Source organism: Marmota monax, unplaced genomic scaffold (genome assembly GCF_021218885.2).
Source record: "Marmota monax isolate L192 unplaced genomic scaffold, Marmota_monax_Labrador192_F-V1.1 WCK01_AAM20220418_F8-fsc00025, whole genome shotgun sequence".
In the NCBI taxonomy this organism is placed as follows: domain Eukaryota; kingdom Metazoa; phylum Chordata; class Mammalia; order Rodentia; family Sciuridae; genus Marmota; species Marmota monax.
Genome location: NW_026691950.1, coordinates 4,195,214 through 4,218,818, shown reverse-complemented (window position 1 = coordinate 4,218,818; position 23,605 = coordinate 4,195,214). Strand labels below are relative to the sequence as shown.

The 23,605-nt window shown below is 38.4% G+C and overlaps 1 protein-coding gene across 4 annotated transcripts in view; it reads left to right on the top strand.

Annotated features, from left to right (window-relative positions):
• The window catches only part of Atp8a1 (ATPase phospholipid transporting 8A1), a 213,183-nt gene that overhangs the window by 21,971 nt on the left and 167,607 nt on the right, over nt 1-23,605 (top strand). For 3 of the 4 annotated variants that reach the window (XM_058582796.1, XM_046455993.2, XM_058582822.1), the window contains exons 2-5: nt 6,729-6,843; nt 8,050-8,149; nt 9,008-9,106; nt 15,168-15,213. In XM_058582796.1, the coding sequence (XP_058438779.1) occupies nt 6,729-6,843; nt 8,050-8,149; nt 9,008-9,106; nt 15,168-15,213 (360 nt within the window). Of the gene's footprint in view, nt 1-6,728; nt 6,844-8,049; nt 8,150-9,007; nt 9,107-15,167; nt 15,214-23,605 lie in introns of those variants that run through there. The other variant, XM_058582868.1, reaches the window with a different exon arrangement.

Below are 23,605 nucleotides of genomic sequence, written 5' to 3'. Positions count from 1 at the left end.
AATTAGGGACTTTGCCTTATTTTCTGCTATTTCTATAGCATTTTAAAAATAGTATGGGGGGAGGGTGGATGATGGGAAAGGCAGCGGAGCACAACAGACACTAGTATGGCAATTTGTAAATCAATGGATGTGTAACTGATGTGAATCTGCAATCTGTGTATGGGGTGAAGGTGGGAGTTCATAACCCACTTGAATCAAAGTGTGGAATATGATATGTCAAGAAATTTGTAATGTTTTGAACAACCCACAATAAAAAATTAAAAAAAAAATAAAATAAAATAAAATAAAAATAGTAGGCACAGAGTAGACGCTTGAGTCTGTTGAATGAATGAATAAACAAATGAAGGAACTAATATGATCTTACTGATTGGATCTTGCTATTTGTGATAAGAAGTAGAAAACTTTAGAGATTATTCTGCTTTCATTGTAGAAGGTCAGAAGCCTTTCACTTGAATAACTACCGAGCATTGTTCTTCGTTACATAGTACTATGTGCTTGTAAACATGTGCTGAGTCTGGGCATAGGAAGGAAGACTGCATGTCAGCATACTCAGTCACTCAGTAATCATTGGTCGGTAGGTTGCAGGTGGTAGTTGGCTTAAATTGTAGTCACTGCTTATCTCTTCAAATATGGAGATTTTGCCAAGATCACAGAGCAGCATTTGGCCTCCTGATAGTGTTGGCTACAGATTAAGGTGACTGTTGCTACGAAACATCTTGATAAAGGCATGAGTAGAATTTTTTATTCTGTTTTCTAAATTTCCCAGGTCTTCTAAACAAATGAACTATTGACATTTTTTCCCCCTTCCTGGTGCCTAGTGGATGCAAATTTTACAAGGTTTAAGAGCTTGAAAGAGCACAATAGATTATCAGCGGAGCTTCCTCATTTTACAAGGGAAAAGAATAACCCTCAGGGATCAAGAGGGTTGTGTAGGGTGACATAAACAATTGGTAGAAGAAAGAGAGCTCACCTTGCAGCCACTTTGTGGGTTGAATGTTCAGCACTGTTGAGAGGGAGATGAGCACTTGTGCACTTCAGAGTCACAAGTAGGATGCCAACCCACCAGCACCCTAAGTCTTCTCCATAGTGGAAATTATTGCTAGAAGATGAAATTATCACCAGGAGGATGTTGCTTATACGTACTGACACAAAATAATATTCTTCTTGTTAGACTATGCAGTGTTAAGAAAGATAACGTGGCTATTTATTTCTCTATACTAAATTCTTGGTCCTTCAGAAGTCTAGAAATAGCATTTGGTCATTTTATAACTAAAACTGAAGAATTAGGTATAGTAAAATTCCTGGTTTGGTGTGTGCTTAGGGCATACTAAATAACTTCATCATGAGATGAAATAAAACAAAATTCAGAAAACCAAACTGCTTTTCTTCTGGGGGAGAAGAAGAGAATAAGAATCAAACAGAATGTTATAAACACTGAATATGGTATTTTCAATATAGCTGGAAATTTGAATTACTGAATCATTGTCTGTTTCATTTGGCATAAATAAGGAAAAGTCTTTCCCTGGCTCATCTTAATGAAAACTGGGCTAGGATAGTTTATTCAGAGAGATTGTGTGATTGTGACTGGTTTTAAGAAATTATAGCCCTTGGAAAGTATGACCTTGAAAGAAGTTGAACTGTGCTTTAATAGAGAAGGAGTCTTGCTTAGTTCCTGAAGGGATGGTTGTGTGAGTGTACCCGCAATTTGTTCTGTAGAACTTTTAGCTTACAAATACAACTGGGGCTGTGGATGTCAACTATCTGCTGATTACCGAGGACACAGAAGTAAATGCTTGAGTGATTCTCCTGGAGAATCCAAAATGTGATAAAGGAGTAGATAAAGGTGTCATTATCACTATTAACTTGTGTGTCTGTACTTGGGGACATCTCGAGATACCCCCAACTTGGAAATCGGGAAAATGAGTGCATCTTATTTCTTGAGATCAACACATGTACTATAGTCAACTTTTTTGCTGCTGTGACTAAAAGACCTGGTCAGAACAATTTTAGAGGAGGAAGAGTTTACTTGGGGGCTATGGTTTCAGAGGTCTCAGTTCATAAACAGCTGGCTTCATTCCTCAGGACTCAACTGAGGCAGAACATGATGGCGAAAGAGAGTGGCAGAGGGAAGCAGCTCACAGAATGATCAGAGAGCAGAGAGAGAGACGCCACTCACCAGATACAAAATATACACCCCAAAGGCACACCCCCAATAGCCTGTCTCTTCCAGCCACACCCCACCCACCCTCAGTCACCACTCAGTTAATCCTATCAGGGGATTAATTCATTAATTGGGTTAAAGCTCTCATAACCCAATCATTTCTCCGCTAAACCTTCCTGAATTGTCTCACACGTGAACATTGGGGAGACACCTCACATCCAAACCACAACAACATGACAGCAGCAAAGTCACTTGCTGGGGGCAGATTGTTTCCTAGGCCTGCAGGGATTGCTGATATCCCAATGAAAGATTAAATATCAGTTTGAATTTGGAGGTGGAGGTGGTCACAGTAGGGGTGAGTCATTGAGTTAAACCATGGCCTCTCTGTGGTAGGGAGAAATGATAGCGAACAGACCTGATGTATCATGGCCCTGTTGCCAAGGCATTCCAACAAACTTTGAAGAGTTTGGTCCTATGGAGGCATTGCCCTTTTTGTGGGATTGAATTCTTATTTCCTCCAGCCACTGGTGACTGGGTTTCTTTGGTGCTTATCAGACACGTTATCACTTAGTCACTGACTTTCTAGATAGGACAACCTGGGAGAGTTGAATCTATCGCAAGACTGAAGTTACTATAGTTCCTATGACAGTCATTCCTCATCATCATTTACTAATCATTGATTTGGTTTGATCCACCAGTCTCTAAGGGTTGGGTAACCCGTGTCTGCCTGTAACAGAGGGTTCTGTTCTTGATATATGGCTGATCTGATTTTGCTCATGTGTGAATTCAACAGACAGTGAGGGCTTTGAGCTACAGCTATGATAGTCAGAAAACTTTTAGTGTAGCAGGGAAAGCAGAGAAATTGCCACTCTGAGACATTGCTTGGGAGGCTCTACAACTTAATTCATATACTCCATTAACTCTCTGAGTAAAACAGATAACATTTATTATGTGCCTAACAAATATTAGGTATTTTGTTAAGTGCTTTGCATATATACTCTTTCATTTTATACCAACTGTTCCAGGAGGTGTACACATATTTTTGTTTTACAGACTTTTTGCACACTAGGAAGCCTATTGAGAACAAGTAACTATCAGATGTGTCATATTCTTGGCCTTGCTGTTAACCAAATACCGTCCATTTAACTATAGTTGATGTGCTGTTTGAATGTATTCCATGGTGGGCTTCACAGTTCAGTCTGGACCACCTCAGTACTAACCCAGCGAAGATGGGACCCTGAGGGGATCCCAGAAGTAACCAGCTGAATGCTTTGGGGGTGCATGTAGATTAAATGACAACTATTGTATATGTTCTTTGTGTAATATTGGGCTAGAAAAAGCTTCAAAAATACCAGAGAATGTGATTAAGATGCATTTCCTTGTCTCAGCAAACTTAACCTGGCTTAAAAACAAAGATGACTTCTGAGGACCTGATCTACCAGGAAGACTCAGTGGTCACCCTTACTACATCCACAGCTTTGCTCTCCTTCTTTGCTTCCTGTAAAAATGGCTCAGTACTCTACAGTTTTTAGGACTGTAAACAGGTGGATTAAAAGCTACTAGTAAATTTTAAATGCTTACATTGAACAAGCTTCCAAATCATCAAGCAAATCCTAAAGCAAAGGAGAGAGCCAAGTATGGGAAGGAATGCCAACTGAGCTGGCTTACTTTTGTCTTCTCTGGGATGGAGGTGGGGGGTGGGGGGTTTTCCCTTCAATTGTCTCTGCCACCACTGTACAATAGCTCAGTGAAGTCATCATCCAGGTATATACACACAGCTCTTTATGGGTCATTGTGGCTCATGAAGGTGGTAATTTGCAGAAGAAATAATATTTTTTTTAAAAAAATAGAAGCCTAAAAACAGAGTTGTCTGGTACATATCAAGTAGTTTTTGAATTGAATGTGGGTGTTTAGTCAGTTCCTATTGCTGTGATCAAAAGGCCTAACAACAACAACCTAGAGGAGGAAAAGTTTAATTTGGTTCACTGTGTCAAAGGTTCAGTCCATGGTCAGCTGACTCTATAGCTCTGGGCCCAAGGTGAAGGGCTTGGTGGAGGAAAGCTGCTCAGGACCTCGCAACCAGGAAGCAGAGCAAGATCTCCGCTCATCAAGGACAAAATATAAGTGCCAAAGGCACACCCTCAATGACCTTCCTCCTTCAGCCACACCCTTCCTGGCTACAGCTAACACCCAGTTAATCCATTCAAGTGGATTAGTCTACCATTTAGGTTACAGCTCTCATAATCTAATCATTTTACCTCTGAACATTCTTGCATTGTCCCAGGAGCTTTAGGGGAAACCTCATATTTAAACCATAGCAGTAGAAAATGTGTTTTCACTATTGAGAAGAGTTGTGCGATCAAAACTGCTACCCACCTCCCTCAAAGTGTGAGTTTGTTAATTTAGATAGAAGAGTCTTATTTCTCTTCCTTACAGAGAAGTGTGGATTGATAGTTTTCCTGTATATCCAGGTATAACCTGTTTATTTCTACAATACAAATTTATTCAAAATTATAACAGTTAAAAATACTCACATTTCACTTTAGCAGGTCTTTTCCCAAGTTACCTTCTCAAAATATTCCCAAGGACCTCTGAGTTTGCTGTGCCTATTCACTGCTTGATCTAGGCACCAGTGGGCAATTGGGTGCATTACACAGGTGGTACATGAATCCTCTGGCCTTTGGACATCCTGAGAGTGAGCCTCAGGGTGCCTGTGGGGTCCCTGTCACTGCCAAGCTCACAGGAACCCTGATACCACTGAGAAGACAGGAGAGGGTGCCCACCAGCTCCCATAGGCTAAGGACTTCACTCCTTGCTTTTGTGCAAATTCCCCTCCCCCAGTCTCACATCTGGTCAGGTCATCCCAGAGCCCCAAGAGTTCTCCATAAATTCAGCTTCATGAACATCATCTTTCCCAGGCTTTTCTAGAGTGCCTGGGTAAAGAAAGCCTATAGCATCTGCAATATTCTGTGCCCAGAACCATGGAGTCCTTTTGATGGTTCTACTCTAGAGAACAGGTGGGTCACCAGTCTAGATTTTGCCTCTTTTTCTGGATTTTTTTTTTCTGGGTATGACAGGATCTAATTTGGTGTCATGTGACTTCTAGGGTGATGAGGATAACAGGCAAATCTCACCCTGGAATGCTTTCAGTGGCCTGTTGCAAAGCAGAAAATGGACTTCTTCACCAGCAGGAGAGGTTCCATGTGACACCCTCCCTCCCTTCCAGTGCTTCTCGTGTGCTTCAGTAGCACTTCCCTGTTTGCACCCACTTACGGACACATCATCGTGTCCGCACCCCCAGCCCTGTGTCTGTGCTCATGCTCTCACCTTTATAGACCCCCTCAGTGGTTCTCTGATTTCATACAGTATCCAGATGTCACAGGCAAAGCTTTCTTGTACCATTCCTTACCAGCTCTTTCTTGGTTCTCATATGTCTTTATCAGTGGGTGGAGAAGCTTTCTCTTGCCCTCAAAAATAACAGCCAAATAACCGTTCCTTTGTCATTTGTCATGTGTTAATCGGGCAAACATTTGTTGAGTACCTGCTGTTTGCTGGTACTGGGGTTAGGAAGATGAGTAACAACACACAGCCTACAGCCCCAGGGAGCCCCTTTTCTAGTAAATGGAGACGGACTCCTAAACAGAGAGCATCAAAATCTCCTGGTAAGTGTCTTGCTGGGGCCAGAGTAGGTCAAAGCAGCTTCACCGACTTTAATATTAGAGGCCCTTCAAAAGAGGCCAGGTGTTGGCCGGCTGTGTGGGAGAAGTTGGCATTGGCTGGGCAGAAAAGGGAAGGAAGAGTGGGTACTTCAGATGGAGCGCTGTTGGCGTCCCTTTTTAATAAAAGGGTAAGGCATTCCTTGAATTTTCACTAGAACATACAATAAGCAGTTTAAAATATTTTCTGTTCAAGGCTGTTCTTATAAAACTTATGTGGTTTTTAAAAATGTGTTGTCAGTGTGGCAGCAAGGGATCCTGTTGACTTGAATTATTCCCATGATTGTGAGATGTCTTCAGATGATCTTGGAACCTTAATACTCAGGAGCCCAAATTCTAATTGAAGGAATGATTAAATGATTGTAGTCAATAAGATCATTGTGGTGGTTGCTTATTTAAAACAGTACTTACTTTTTTTTTCTCCTGTTTTCATCCAAAAAAGGAAAACATTAAATGTTTAGCTTAAAATCTTAAATATATATTTAGATTAGTTTTGTCTCATTAGTCCATACTGTAATATAAACCAGTAGAGAGTTATTTACTTTTGGGTATATTTTTTTGTAATGGGAAGAAAGATGTTGAACATTTACCTGAGGAAAGTTTTAAATCGATGTTACTGCTTTTGAAATGGATCCATTTTTATGTGACTGTTAAATGACAACACTTACATTTAATAGAAATATTAGATACAGGGATTTTACTTTTTATTATAAAGGAAACAAGCACACCCATAAAGGGCAGCATGTACTTTCAACAGATTTTACATTCTAGAGTAGTAACGGAATGCATGTTCAGTCTGGGTAATAAATGAATCATTTCTTGTCAAATAAAAAGACTTGTCTTTTTTTAAGGTTATGAGAAGACAGATGAAGTTTCAGAGAAGACCTCGCTGGCCGATCAGGAGGAAGTCAGGACTATATTCATCAACCAGCCCCAGCTGACAAAATTCTGCAATAACCATGTCAGGTAGGGACTCCTGCAGGACACTAGAACAACATCAGAGCAGCGCTGCAGGTCGGAATGGAACCACTTGCAAAGAGCCTCAGTTCAGTCAGTTAGTTCTTGAGAGCCTCTCACCAGCAGGAATAGGTTGTTTCTCCATCTTCTGTCCAGTAAAGAAGTGTTAATAACAATCTTGAAGTACGAAGGAACAGAAAAGATCAGAACCCTTGTTCTGCCAATTCTGTATGGAAGCTGATCATGTGTAAATGTTCTAAGCCTATGACTAGAGCAGATGTATTATTTATTTATTTATTTATTTTTGGTTAGCAAGTTTTAGCATTTCAGGAGAGATCTTTGCCATTCTGCACCAAGAAAACTCTAACCCCAACCCACAGCAAATCTAAATCTAAAAATTTAAAGAAATATTGTTTTTTGATAGTTGAGGGATACAGCATGCTGCTAGAGGGTGGAGGAATTGCGAGAATGACTTCACTGTAGTGGTAGGTTTCCATTGCCAACAATCATGTAGAAAGTATTAGTGTAAGCAAAGTCGCTGAGAGACCTCTTGGTCCACATGAATACCCCCAGTGCTGGCCTATGTTTCTCTGGTGGCAGAATTTCTAGATTCGAGATGTGCCCATTTAAACTAGTATTTGCAACTTCAAATTCTTGAGTAACATTTCTCAGTTTGGGGAGTATGGCACAGGTCTACTTTAATCTCTCTTCTATTTTACAACCAAGACAAAGCTCTGGATGTTTCCAGTACACTATCTTATCTCAAGTTGCTCTTTATTTATTTATTTTTTTTAATTTTTTATTGTTGGCTGTTCAAAACATTACATAGTTCTTGATATATCATATTTCACAATTTGATTCAAGTGGGTTATGAGCTCCCATTTTTACCCCATATACAGATTCAAGTTGCTCTTTATAAACTATTCCTAGTGCTGTTAAGCAGGGTGATTGGCCAAAGAGAACAAATGATATTATGCAGAAGAGAAAGCCTATGGTTTTCTCTTTACTATTGACTTAGCCATCTCCTCTCACACTTTTTCATCTAAGTTAATAACCCTTTGCAAGATTTTTTTCAATTGGAAACATTGAGCAAATGTTCATCTAATTGTGTGTGTGTATGTGTGTGTATGTGGTGGTGGTAATGGAATTTTGTAAATGTGTGTGCTAATTGTGGAGTAATCAATTTCTCTGCTACTTTTCATTTTTGTTTTCTAGCACTGCAAAATACAACATAATCACATTCCTTCCAAGATTCCTCTACTCTCAGTTCAGAAGAGCTGCTAATTCATTTTTTCTCTTTATTGCATTGCTTCAGGTAAAGTCACATCATAAAACCTTAGTTCAAAGTTAAATGTTCAGGTGTTAATATATGTGTTTGTGGAGCCCATGACCAGTCCCCTGAGACTTAGCTGAAAGCAGAGAGGAAGGCTGGTCTGGATGGACATTTTCCTGCTACTGCTGCAAGCAGGACCAGAATTTCACCGCCTCTTCAAGCCTTTTGCTTCATTTTTATCACCATGTTTAGGTGTTCTGTAAATTCAATGTGGCAAGAACTATTCATTTTAAGTGGTATAGAGGCATGAAACTTTTTCCTAAAATTTTACTTTAGTTTTATAGCATTGAAAGTGTCACTTCTGAACTTTAGAATGTAAAAACCTCTTTCAGAGTTAATTATAACTGATTGTGTTAGAAAAAATTGTTTTATTAAAAAGTAGCGGTAGATATCCCTCTAGTCTTTTATTCCCCCTCCAAGCATTATATATTGCTTTAGATAACAAAAAAAAGGATCATAGAGCACACATTGTTTTATAGTCTGCTTTATATGCATAATAATATGTGAACATTTTCCTAGGTATTCGCTGTGCTTCTCAGATGCCATTTCTAATTGTTATAAAATATTTTATCACATAACTATGCTATTATTTATTTAACCAACCCCCCATTGTAGGTTAGCCTGTATGCAATATGCTTGTCATAAAGCTCATTAATATGTTTTTCTAACTACTTGTTAGATAAAAATACACTGCCTCACCCAGTGTTAGTCTGCCAAGATAGTAGAACAAATGAGGCATGTTTTAGAAGTCACTAATACTTTGTTGTTTTTAGGTTTAGTATAAACTTTTTGAATCTCATTGGATTTCTCTTGCTTTTTTTTTTTCTTTTCTTTAAATAGCAAATACCTGATGTGTCACCAACAGGTCGTTATACAACACTGGTTCCTCTCTTATTTATTTTAGCTGTGGCAGCTATCAAAGAAATAATAGAAGATATAGTAAGTATTTGAATTTTTTTCACTAATGTGACTTGTCTATATATGTTTGTATACAGAAGTGTTTTCTTAAGTTATTTAATTCATGACACAGGCTGTAATTTATGCTCATTCAGTTTAGCAATGTATGGAATATATTCCCATCCCTGAAGTTAATTCTTAATAGATTAGATTAGTACTGAGGCATGCTCCTTACAATATTTGCTTATGTTTATAGGTTAGTAATAAAATAGTTTGAATGTAATAATTGGCATAAACTGGAAACCATCCTTGAGCATTGTTTTCAATTAAATGAAGTCGCCTCAAAGTTATCTAAATATAGTTTTTTTTTATTCTTTCACTTTTAGATTTAAATACCATAGTTTCTGCCTTATTAAATGCCTTTGATTCTTTCACATCTTATTTTAGTAGTTCTCAATTTCCTTTTCCTTTATCTTATTTTATTACAGTAACAGAAAATTGGCTATTTTTAGCATTCTGTAGTAGTAGAGAAAAGGGGAAGTCAGTTTCCCTTTTGTAAAATAAATTCCCCCCAAATAAATTTGATCTTTTTTTTAAGTCTATAGTTTTAGCATTTTCAGTAGTGACTTAGTAGAATATAGTTTCCTATTTTTATGTGTAAGTAACAAGTGGCATATATACTTATTTTCAAATACTCTTAAACTGATGGAGAATTTTAAAAACAAAAGTTATATCATGTCAGCTGCTAAGTAGTGAGAAGGTGTTTATAAAGCTTCAATTTAATATTTCATAAGCATTCATTTCTGTAACAGCATTTCATTAATATTATTAAAAAGAAAACATGAGCCACAGCATCACTAGGGCCATTGGAAATGGGGCAACTAAACATTTAGATCAGCAGTCTCGAAAGCATCTGAGAGTGTAAGAGAAGATTTGGCGTGTGTGCGTGCATATGTGTAGGACAGCAGAGTCCCCTTATTTGGAAATGATGCACTGCACTGGGACCCCTAGTTGAGAAATTTAAGGGACTCTCTTCTGGCTTATATTGATCCATGCAGACTTTGCATCCTTTAAACTATGGTTAGATTTGACAGTTTTCAGGGATTAGAAGTTTAAACTCTTTCATCACCTTATGTACTCACTTTTCTGATTTTGTTTATTCTAATTTTTATGGAGTACCTGTTTTTTCCTAGACATTGTGCTATTATTTCTGCTAATGTGATTTACATTTAGTTCCCTCAATAATTTTGAAAGTTGTATATTAAACTCCATTAAAGATAAGGAAAACTGAGGCTTAGGAAGATCCTATATCTTGTCCAAGCAAGTGGTGGAATTAGAACACCGTTTCATGTAATGCTCTTTGCGCTATGTGGAGAACATGATTGTGGAGAGTCACCAACGATAACATAAATAACATTTTTGTGCTTCTGGGTTCCACATATTTGTACTGTGTTCTTTATTAAATCTTATAACAGCCCTTTAAGGTATGATTGATCTTATCCCCATTTTGCAGATGAGGAGGAACAGAGGACAAGGTAATTTGTCCAGGGTCAAGCAGCTAATGACTGGGACTGCTAGATTTCAAACAAGGCTTTTGAGTCTGCATTTCTGCCTTATGAGCACCCTTCTAAACTGCTTCCCTTAATTTAGGTTGTTGTTGTTTTGTTTTTTTGGTTCCCTAGCAAAGTCATAAGCTCTCTAGCTATGTTCTAGTACCCCATCTTTGAAAATACATGGTAAATAAAATTGTATTTGACAAATAATTTTAAATAGAACTCTTATTGGCAATAATATGAGCACTGTTAGAAAGAAACTAATCAATCAGACCCTGAGAAATATAGTAATAGTATCATTAGGTACTAATAATGGCGTAGGAGGTACTTTTTAGTGAAATAGGTGTTAAAATATTAACTGAAATTTACCTGTAAGAATATCTAATAAGAAGTTTGTAATGTTTAAAAGTTTAAGCTTGAAATATCATTCTCTAGAAAAAGAAAAATATAAGTGATAGTCGGACAAAAAGCTATCTTTATCAGAAAATATAATGAATATATATACATATATATATACATATATATTCATATATATTCATGCATTCTTTCAACAAAACCAAGCAAGCATTCATTAGGATATACTTCAGGATGTGCTAAATGTTTGTGTGGTAATAAATCATGTTCCAAACATTAGAGGTTTAGTGCATGAATCTTTTGCACTTACTCAAAGACACTGCACGTTACTGGGAGAATGGAGGGCAGGAGGTGCCCCTGTTCCAGATAGTTCTTCAGGAGCACAGTCTGAATGGAGGTTCTGCTATGTGGAATGTCAGTGGTCATTGGAACAGGAAAGGGGACAGGGAGTGGAACTCTCACATCATACATGTTTTGGCTCCTAAGTGGTGTGCATCACATCTGCTTACAGCCCAGGATTAGAAATAGTGTTATGATAATGAGGAAGGGAATGTTATCCACCCCACATCCATGGAAGTAGAGAACAGAATGTCTGTGAAGGTTAGTAATGTCCTCCACTCACACCTCAGTGAATAAGACAGAGCTTGTGGTCTAGTAAATCTTCCTTTATATGCTATTGAACAAAATTTTTAAAAATTTTAGAATAAAGCATAGTAAGATTGTCTACTAGTGAGACACTTAAGACATCCATCCCAATGTATTTTAACTCTTGATGCTTTTAACAGCTTAGTATAATACAGTTTCCTATTTTTATGTGTAAGTAACAAGTGGCATGCATACTTATTTGAAAATACTCTTAAATTGTTGGAGAGCTTTAAAAACAAAAGTTATATCATGTCAACTGCTAAATCTTTTGGAAATGATCAGTTGTTTGTTAAATTGATAGCAAAGAAGGAATGTTTTTAGTAGTGACTATCAACTTGTTAAACACTTGTAGACTTTATTCATTATAAAAATGGATACTTATTTTGAAGTCTATGGTATGCAAGGACCAAAAGTTAGTGACTAAAAGTAGCCTTGATGGAGCTTATAATCCAGTAGAGAAGATGGATGTTAATCAAGTAATCATATTGGGCTATTATTATAGAAGAATGTGCAGTAAGTCCTTAAAATAATGCCTAGTGTATAGTAAACGGTAAGCGGATGTTAGCTATATTGTCATCATTCAAAGATCCTTTTGGTTAAACAACAAAAAATGAATTGGAAGGAAAATTCAAGAAGACTAGTTAGAAGAATATTCTAGTAGTTGGTATAAAAAACGAAAATATGTTAGACTAAGTGATATTGTAGAGATCGTGAAAAGCAGTAAAAGGAAGTCATTACACATTCAAAAGTAAACTTGACCAGACTGATCACTGCCCAACATGCTACATACCCTACTTATTTTCATTCATATTCTATCCGTCTACAGCCAGTAGAGTATAAGTCCCGTGAGAAGGGAGGGGCTCTGGCTCATGTGTTTTTGGGTGTCCTTAGCAGTTGTTAATGAGACCTGGCACATAGTGTTTAGTAAATATTTATTGAATGAAGAAAGAGATTGGGCAGGGGCAAGAGGAAGAAGAAGGTGCAAGGACAACTCTCAGGGTTCCAGTTTGTAAAAGTAAGTGGTGTGTGGTTCTATGCTGAGTCAAGGGTGAAGGTCCCAGGCTGCCTTGTGGACAGTTTGAGATGCCTTTGAGACTGCCAGAGAGAGGTGTCTAGGAGGCAAATGGGTGTGATGATGTGGACTCAGATGAGTGTCTTGCTGGTGTATACTTTCATTTTAGAATGAGTTAAGCCAGAAAAGAACTTAGAGAAGTGATGAAGGCTGGGGAGTAAGCTTGACCAACTGAACCCCATCCCAGAACAATGAGCAAAGAGACCAGAAGGCCTCAAGTGCACCTGGAAAACCTAGGCAGTCATGTGGTAAGATATGCCCAGGTTTGGCTTCAGAAGAGGAATTCTGATCACTTTCTTAGACAAGTTCTATGACCTCTCAAAGCCATAGCTTCCTTACCCTTAAGAGGATTTAACAGAACTCTCAAAGTTTTTGAGGGAATTAAATGAAAACAAAACAAGATCAGCATTGCAAAATTGAGTATTCTAAAGTTCATAATACTTATTATGATCCAGTTAATGGCGTACTTTCAGTCACACGTCGTTGATAATGTTAAATAATTCACTATCTTTCACTAATATTAAATGAATTTTGGTTATAAGACAATAGACTTATTTGAATTCAGAAAATGTCTTTTTTCTAAACTCTTAGTTTTAGAAGGAACAATGATCTCTTTATGATACACAGTAAGATGCTTTCTTTTTGTAGTCACAAGATTAGACTCTGGCTAAATGCTTATGTATATTCAGCACATTTCTTTCTTGATAAGTAACCTAACTTATTCCTCAGAGGGAAGGCTAAGAGAGAGATGCTCCAGTGTGAGAATTCTTTGCAGGTGGAAAGTCATGTTTAGGATCATCTTAGGTTTCACTAAGATTAAATTTCCTGTTTGAAGTGGAATGTTTCATTAATTAGCTTTTATTTGTCTCCTTCAGTTGAAAGTCTAACCATTGCCTATCATCTATTGTACATTATTTTGGAAATATTTATACCTCTTTTGAATATCTAAATTTTCCTCGGACTGTTATTTTGAACCAAAATTTACCTTTGATTGCTTTCTAACATTCTTAGAATCTTTATTAACAAAGCAACACACAAAAATGAACCTTTTTGTAGTTTTACAATTATATTCTCTACTGTTGCTATAAGTTTAATAGAACTTCAAGAAATAATTTAAGATTAGTTTCTGGCAAACTAGACTTTCTTTGGGAAGCAGTAATATGCCTATTAAAGGTTGACAAGAATATACTTTTATTAGTGAGTATTTTATGCTGAGAAAGACTTGTAGTGTGTTCCTGCATATGGATTTGGTAAGAATCATTTTCAACACTTTCCACAGAGGAGTTTTAAATGCTCTGTTTACATTTTGTGCAGTTCAATGATGATTGATTGGATGAACCAAGTTTATGCGGCCAGTTATTATTCCACTTCTCCAGGTTGTTGCTGGAACTCAGGATACTGATCTACCACTCTACACTTTTCTCTTGGAGAGTTTTCATGTATGCACTGAGATTACAAAAACCTTGTTATTTTTTTCCTCATATGGAAAACTTTGGAACTCTCTTGTTTTATATTTGTCCCAGCTTCTGTGGTAGTCGGTCATTCACAGCCAAGTTTGACTTTGGGCTTCCTATGATAGGATCTTTGAGCAAAGAGTTAGTTACACTCAGCACTTTCCTGCAGCATTAACAGAGTCTGATGTGTTCTGCTTAATGCTTGCTGTAAGTTTCAACAGAAGCCAGAGAAAACCTCCTCTTGCCACTTAAATTCTCACCTTTTCTCAGACCTCTGTTCCTTTTTTTTTACCCACTGCTATAAACCCTTGGCTGATGTAACCCTTAAAATTCACCTGCCTGGACTTAGATTACCTCACCTGTTAGCCATTTAATTTTGTAGGTGTCTCTGGGACAAAAGAAAAGAGGACCCTATGATTATAAAGGTCACACGTGGTTGTGGGGGAGGTTGGAAATCCGTGATGAGAGGAGGCTGTGTGAAAGTCGTAGACGTATTAGGTTCTAGTCACTGACAGACATCAGCACATCATTAAATTATAGAGGATATTGTACTCAGCTTAATTAGATAATGAATTTCATAAGAAGCTGAAAATATTACAATACTATTATTAAATGATAGCTATTATAGATAATTCTCCCAGGCAATTTTTTTAAGTGAGTTATTTAAGCACAAGACTAAATCAGACTTCCAGTTCCAATTGTTCTTGTACATTAAAAGTCTATTCTGTGCTTATGTAAGATCCTTCTGAGGACCACAAACCTGTGCTGACTATGGAGGAGCACTGTGTAATGATTCTGTTACTAGTGCTTTCGGATTTAAAGTTCCAGAGTGCCCTCTCTTCCTTTCCTTCAGTGCACCCCCCCAGAGATGTACATACTGATAACATTGACAATTATTGACATGAACCAATGAAACCTGGAGAAACACAACTTAAAGAAAGCTCTTTTTTTTGGGGGGGGGATTAGGGTGTTCTTTATCAATCTCATTCACTTTTTCACTGTTATTCATTTTGCTTTTAAACTAGAAACGACACAAAGCTGATAATGCGGTGAACAAGAAGCAGACACAAGGTAGGAATTTTCCATCTGTTTTCTCATATTTGTTAAGTCTACTCAGTAATACCTACAAATCTCTTTAATTATATATAATTCAATGGAGAATACTATGTCTTTAAGTTTTCATTCCAGAGTAGATTGCTTCTTGCTTTGTGGCGTTTGTTAGCATGACATTTGAAGTCGTATTGGAGTGATTTATAGTGGTAATGCTTTTGAAAGACAACATTTTAATGGATTTAAGTGACTCCTAGCAATGTGCTCCCAAGTATTGTCCGTAAAATCTACAGTTATTTTGACAGTGTTAAAAGCTATAAAATGTCTGTTTGTTTGTGATCTACAGATGTTTCCCTAGAAAAGAGTTACAGAAAATAATCTGATATATTGTTACTTGGGTGCAAAGTGTGTGGGAAGCACTTTGAGGTATACTATATATGCAGATGAAATATGCCCCAGAAATAAAGAAAATGATTAAAACCAGGCTAGCTCCTGGGGAGTGTGTGGAATGTTGGCATAGATCTTTTGGTGTGGGTCTCTGTTTGACGCAGCCCAAACCAAAGTGACCTTCAGCATAAGCAAAAAGACTGTCATGTGCTCGGTTTCAAAACAAAACAAAACCCAAGAACTTGCAAAACAGACACCTTATGCCATCCCTCAGCTTGCCCCCTCTGAGAGTTTTGTTTCTCTTTGAATTTCTCTGATATGTTAAGGATCAGCTAAGTTTGCCAACATTGTTTTGTTGCCATTATTTTTGTGAGGCCCTGTTAAAATGCTCTGCTTCTTATCATTTCCCAGCATCGTTGCCTTTTCTGATGATTGTTTTTTGTACACCTGAGAAAGGTGCATCTATTAATCTAAAAATTTCCAGAGTATTTACTGAATTTTATTTATTATAAGATATACAAAAAACAATAAATAGGGATTTTAAATTCGAAGAGCTGACAGCCCATTTGTAGAGATAAGTATGTGAATAAACAAATAAAAGTACAAGATATGAGAGGATTTCTATGGAAGATGAAGGGTTCAGATGCATGGTCTCATTGCCTTACTACATCTTTGTGGCAAATGATGTTTTCCATGTCCAATGCTATAGAAATTCAAAAGGAGAAAAAAATTGTAGAGCTTCTTTAGCTAGATCTTGAATTTGGAGGGGATTGTAGATGAGCAGAGAGACGTAGGGAAGTTTTGCACCTAGGTTGAGTAGGAAAGGGGAGGTAAAGTTGTCCTGAATAGAAAGAAGGCTGTTGGATTGCTTTCTTGAACTGTCAGAGTGTCATGTGTGGAAAGGAGATTTATATCAGACAGAACAAACACATGATTTATAAAGGTAGGCTGGGGCCAAACTTTATGAGACCTTGAGTGCCAAGCCAAGGAGATTCTGACTTTTATATATATATATATACTAAGTAGCTATTGAAGGTTTATGAATCAAAAGGGAATAGACAGACAGGTTTCAGGATGGAGAGCTGAAGGAATCAGAGTAGGGGACCGTGTCAGTCAACTTTGCATTGCTACGATCAAAATATGTGAAAGAACAACATAAAGGAGGAAAAATTTATTTGGGGCTCAGTTTCAGCGGTTCAGCCCACGTACAGCCAATTCAGTCCCATTGCTGTGGAATTAAGGTGGGGCAGAACATCATGGCAGAGGCCATGGCGGGGAAAAGCTGCTCAGCATATGGCAATCAGGAAGCAGGAGGGTAGGGAGGAACTAGGACAAAATGTAATCCTGGAGAGCATCCCCAGTGACCTACTTTCTTCAGCCACATCCCACTTACCTAAAGTTGCCACCCAGTAATCTATTCATATTATTAATCCGGAAAATGACGTTACATCTCTCATAACCTAATCATTTTACCTCTCAACATTCCTGCATCATCTAACACCTGAGCTTTTCGGGAAACCCCTCATATCCAAATCATAACACAGTTTATTAGAAGCCTGGAGACCAAGCTATTCCAGGAGTTTAGGTGTGAAGGGACAATTATAGCAGTTGAAGGGGGAAAAATTCAGATGTTTCAAGTATTGGTATTTTTGGCAATATGAAGTTTTTGCATTTCTTGCCCTGATGCTCAGAATACTCAGTACAGGTTTTGAAACAGACCTATGTAAATATTTTCTACTCCATTGTGTGTTCTGTAACAGAGACTCTTCTCTTCAGTGACCGGCAGTTGTTTGTTTTCAGGTAGTGGCCCAAGAAGCCCCTGTGGTACAGTGGAAGAACAGTGGTTGTAGCTATGGTGATTTTAGGTGACCACAGCTTGTATTGCTGCTCCCTTCAGAGAAAACATTCTATTTCTTGGTTATCATTGTTGGTTCATCAATCCCCTTCGTGGATTAATAGGATTAGTTCTGCGGCTGAAATGAAGAATAGGCAGGTAAGAGGGAAGGATTTTAAGTGTGTATAAAACCATTTCAAAAATAAAATATTAAGACTCAGGTATAAAAACCATTTTAGTCAGCACAATACTAGGAAATCCCATACCCAAGAAATTATGGCTTTTAGGTTGATTCTTGAAGTTATTTTCCAAGGGATTGGCCTCTTTGGTTTTATTTCCTTTTCTTCTCTTTATCCCTCCCCTCCCCTCCCTCCTCCTCTTCCCTTCCTGCTCCCCTCCCCCTCCTCTCTCTTCTCTCTCTCCACCTAGTTTCAGAATTGGTGGTTTTCTTGCTTGGCAGTTGATAGGTAACAAAATGTTTGAATAGGGTACTGTTTTCTGTCAGATAACTCAAATTGCTGAATACTGAAGCCATCTGTTATCATTAGACCAGAACGAAATTCAATTTACTTTCCTGAATTGAGGCACTAGTGGATGTGTAGGAGTAGGAAGAAGGATATTCATGACAGGTAATTAATTTTTGACGGAGATTTAAATATTAAACTTAAATTTTCATTTTATAAATGTTTACCAAGACCACATAATATGTAAGAGGACATCTTTCCCTCAGATTCAAATATGAACCCTTCAGAGTTTTTGAATACAGAGATGAGTACTTTCTCCCCTTATTTTTCACTGAGGCCCTAAAGCATATTTTTTTTTTCTTCTGTCATTCCCTAGAGCCTTCAAAAATATCAGTTTGTATTTTCAACATTTTCAACCACTTAAGTGCAGACTGGTTCCTGTCTAACACCTCATTTTTACCAATTAAATAACAGAGTTTGAACCTAACTCAGAACTTAACAAATAGGCTTCACAATTGACCTTATCCTCAATACCTGTTTTGAAGGAAAACACTTCTTGCCATGGAGATATGGAAGCTGGTTAAGCAGATGGTTCAGTGACCAGGCAAATGTAAAATTGCATATTGCTGTCCAGGAACCTTGTTGCCAAGGGAAGGCAGAGTATGGATTGATGCTCAGAAGTCCAAGGATGTGAGTGAGCCTTGAGTTTTGTGGTCCACTCTTACCAAAAAATTGTGACTGCTTCTCTTGGCTCCTGGTGTTTTGTTGTTGTTGTTGTTGTTTTGTTGTGTTATGGTTTGTGCAGTCTAGACAGGAACACCACAGAGTACAGGGCCAGCCTCTTACTCACCTTTGTGTTTCCAGTACCTCCCAGCTTAGGGTACTTTCTTAGCAGGTGCTCTGTATGTATAGAGCGGATAAACAGGTGTCCAGAGAGATATTTAAATGTGGACAACAAAGGAAGAACATAAACTAGAAATGTAAGGAGCCTTCTTGAAAACTGATCATCTGGGCTGGGAACAGGATGAAAAGCAGCATCTTCATAACACTGTGTCCCAGACTGTTTCACAGGCACTGATAAATACTAATATGGCAGAAGTTCTTGTTGCTTCTTTGCCTTCTCTGTCAAAGTCATCACATCACCATTCGTGCTTGCTTTGCCCCCCTGTGAATACAGTGCTGTGTCCACTCATCATTTCCATATCACAGAGCCCAGGAGCTCTGAAATATCCAGAGTGCCTGGTTTTCCTTGCATTTAGGCTTACCTTCATTTTCTCTGATTTCCTCCCTTAGGATCTGAACTCAGCTTCTGACATACTGTCTTCCATGTATCTATACGCACAGGAGCCAGTCTCTTGCTGTTTACCCTAAATTGGGTTGTTTTGCCCAGTTTATCTCTGTAGACATTTGTAAATTATAAGTTTATAATTGTTATTACAATATGTAAATTGAAGCCAGACCCCAAATGAATTTATTGCAGTGGTGGTTGAACTAGTTCTCTTTTTTAAATTGTGTAACTATGCTCTCATTGTTCTATGAAATGCTGTGAGGACTAGAATGCTAATATTTGAAGTAAAATGATAGTTTCTCCTAAAATCATAACATAGAGGCTTAGGAAAGAATGGAGCTCATTTGTTGACTAGGGTATTTGGGGGAAATTTAATGAATAGATGTACTTTTAAAAATCCCATGTGCGGATGTACTCCCAGAAGTTGCTGTGTGTTCATTCTGCATGTGGGAAGGAGTGGGAGATACAGCAGCCCGTTCATTACCTGGTTTGATGCTGTAGTTGAAGGAAGAGACCAGGGAAACAACTCCACATCATGTACAGCCACAAGAATGGGATCCTAATTAGAATAATTCATACTCCATGTATGTATAATATGTCAAAAATCACTCCACTGCCGTGTATAACTAAAAAGTATTTTTAAAAAGGAGGTGTACCATTACTATGATTAGATTAATACATTGTTTTATTATGATAGTAGGCAGTATGCTAGAATAAGTCTTAATAACGAAATTTTGTTCCATTATTTAATATATATTTTTTAGAAAGGTCAACATGAAATTCTTTTAAATGAGGCACATAGCTTAAAATAACCAGTCTTGTCCTCTCACCCTGAGTTCCTCCCCAGAGCTTGCCTGGGGTAGAATTGGAGATGGCTGACAGCTACTAACAAGGCTACTTGCCTGAAGGAAACCTGGTTGCTTATCTCCCACTGGAAACCCTAGAATCCAGTTCCCTTTTTTTATGGAAAAAGCATTGAGGTGATGTGAATTGCATGTGTTTTAGGGTATTAGGCCTAAAGCAGGGCAGAATCTGTCTAGCTTAGGTCAATTTCTGTGCTGTACAAAAGGGTATGTCATGCTAAGGAATTAACATGGCACCACTTTCGTGACCTAATGAAACAGAGTGCTGATGTTTTTCTCCCTGGAGGTCCCCCCCCACACATGAGAACCATCCAATGGGCCTGAACAGGTGCTCTGCTGCATGTGTATCAACTTACCCATGAATACTTCTTAGCAGTTATAATTTCCATGATGTTCAGGGTTAAAAATCAAACATATAGCCTAAATAATTTCAAACATCTAAAATACTATTAATATTTTCAAATATCACGAATATGTCAGGATTATATAAATTGAACTGGTTAGATATTTTCAACAATAGCTGTGGAAGCTGTGGGTAGGGAGGAAGTATGTATTTGTGGAGAAATATAGCCCCAGCTTGTGTTTCATTTGTCCTAAAAACAAAAGTTGCACACAGGAGTAAAATCCACTGGGGAAATTTGGGAACATAGTTCAAGAGAGAGAGACTGGATTCGGGGTTGGCTTTTGACCCTGCTCTTAGCTTCTTTTCCTGCATGTACATATCTCACTCACTTTGTCTTCTGTTTTTTAATTTAAACAAGTCATTCCACCTTCATGGGTACTTTCCTCCCATGTGTTTTTGCCATGCCCAAATAAATTGCATGTCCAGATTTCCTGGGGAAAAAAAAACAGGTGTGAGTCCAAGGTAGAACATTTGTTATTTCACTTCAGTTCGTCTTTATTGAACATTTTCCTTGTGTAAGACTCTGCAGAAAATGCAGAGGGGAGCAAGGCTTCGTTCTTGACCTACAGGAAATTAGAATTATGGGAGGGAAGATAAGGTGAGGTCTGATATACAAGGCAGAAGAAGTAATAAGGACCAAATGAGAGAGGTGGGATTCAGAAGTATCATTTGAGAGGTTCATGAAGGACGGGTAGAATTCCAGTACACAGAGAGACTGGGTGATAGCATGAGTGACCCAGGAGGAGGGACTACAGTGGAAGTGGGAAGAATGAGCGAAGTCAGAGAAGCACAAATGGTGCATTTTGATAAAAAGTATAGATATGTGTCAGGGGCAGGGATGTGGAGGCAAGTTAGGGTCATATTTAAAAGACTTTTGAAAATCATGGTGAGAAATATGTAGGGAATAAATGAAGGGTGTGGAAAGGCTCCCAGTGGACTTTTGAAAGAAGAATCTGATTGGCTCTGTGGGGCTGGTGGGGGGCAGAGAGACTGATTTTGGATTGATTAGGAGGCAGACTGGCTAGAGAGTTGATTAACTGGACTCCTCAGTTGGAGGGTGGTGATGACAAGAAGACAAAGGAAACTATGCAGAGACTGTATGTGGGGGAATGAGAGGCAGAGGGGGAGCCCTGCCCAGCACCAGATGCTGCCAAATCGGTAGCAGCATCACTGTACACCTGCTAAATCAGCATGAAGAAGACGGAGCATTACTGTTCTTAACCAGAGCTCCAGTTCTTAACTGAAGAGGAGTTGAGCTATGAAAACTAAACCCACATTGTAAGGAATTGTTGAATGATTGATTAGAGAGGCCGTGGGGGAGCTTTTTCTTTCAAGATATTTTTCAGTTAAGTGAAGGGAAAAGTGAATGATTGATGACTTACATATATATACACACACACACATCCGTATTCTTCTTGTGAGTCACTGGTTCTTAAGCTTGAATGTGCCTCACAATGCCCAGGAGGGTTCATTAAAACATAGACTATTCCTGGGAGTCACCCTAGAATTTCTTCAGGCCTCAAATGGGGCTCCAGAATTTCATTCTTAAGAAATGTTCACGGATACTGGTGGTACTGGTGAGGGCCTGCACTTTGGGGCCTTTGTAAAAGTTTTATAGATGAGTTCAAAGGAATATCAACTGATTTAATACCAATATGAACAACAGAGTCAAGAGAGAGGAATTCAGGAAATTCCCCTTTGTTCTTTGTGTCAGTAGATGATAATGATTCAGCCAAGCTCCTAGTGATTTAATTTGACCTTTATAGACAAGTTTACACAAGACAGTCTTGTGCAATGTCAATTTGTGGCACAGTGAGGCTCTTACCTTCAAACTATCTTTGGAAGTAAGATTCTCTTTAATGAATGGTTTATATGGGTATATCGGTTTTCTTTCTTTGCTCAAATCAAAACCGTAGTCTTAGCTGTACTCTCCTGTGATGTAAAATTCCTCTCAAATGCCGACTCTAGGAGCATACTATTCCTCTTGGAGTTTTTCTGCTCTCTGGGGCATCCTTTTGAATAACTTGCCTCTCCTTTCCCACTTAAAAAGTGACCTGTTGCCCAAGACTGTTGCCCAAGACCTGTTGCACTTTGGGTGATGTCCCTAGTGACAGACCATTTTGACTAGGGACTTGGGCTGTGACACTCTCTGAGAATGTAAATGAGCACCTGCACCTGGCAGTGTTGGCTTGAGTACTGAGAGGGCCACTTCATCCAGGGCTTTTGATTGAGAGGTACTCTAACAGAATGCCCAAGGTACTCTAACAGAATGTTTTCACTTCACAAAAGAAACCCATTACAACAAAGCTGCCAACTAGTATTCTGCTAAGTAAAAACAGATTCTCTTTGAGGTATTTGTTGAACGTCTGAGCCCTCGCAGGCATTCTGTCAGACTAATTTGGCTGTGTGGAAACTAGAGCAGGTGTGTTTGGATGCAACTGGGGAGAGGTGGGGGAGTTTTTGCATTTAAAAGCATGAACTGCCAAAGCACCTAGACAGGCCATTCTGTCCCCCCACATTCCAGTTCCCCTTCACCAGCATCCTTCATCATTTCCTCCAGAAGCAGAGTAGAAGCTCCATGAACTTTTGTCCCAAGAAAGCAAGTCTCAGCAAAGGACCCAGCATTGTTCTCTGCTTCCTTGACACTAGCTGGAACTGGGTCACAGGAGGTCACTGGTTAAAAATAAACTAGGTTGCTATTTCAGTTGCCAGCAGATTACACAGGATGATGTTTATTGTCATTGTTCTAAGAATTGGATGTTTAGGAACCAATTCCAAAAGAAAGATAACAGTGAATCCTGGCATTAATGTGTGTCCTTGGCCAATGTTTAAGTCTTGTGCAGACACTATATATTGTGAGCTGATTTTTAACTTCACTGGAATCCTGTACTGTTCTCTGTATCCTAAAATTGGTCTAAGGTCATCTGGAGAAGCTGTGTACTTCCTTTCTTGGTTTCTGAGTTTGGTTTTTGTATTTCAAGAACAAAATTAATGGTGTGGGATGGAGAGGGCAGTGGATTAGAAACACCTCTTCATTTATAACAAGCTTCTGAGCAACACAGGTCCTACAGACCCAGAGAACAAGTACTTTAAAAAAAGGTGATTCTATTTAGGTCTTAGTGGAGGGACCTAAAGACAATGTACACCTTCATTAATCCAAGCCACTGAAGGCTC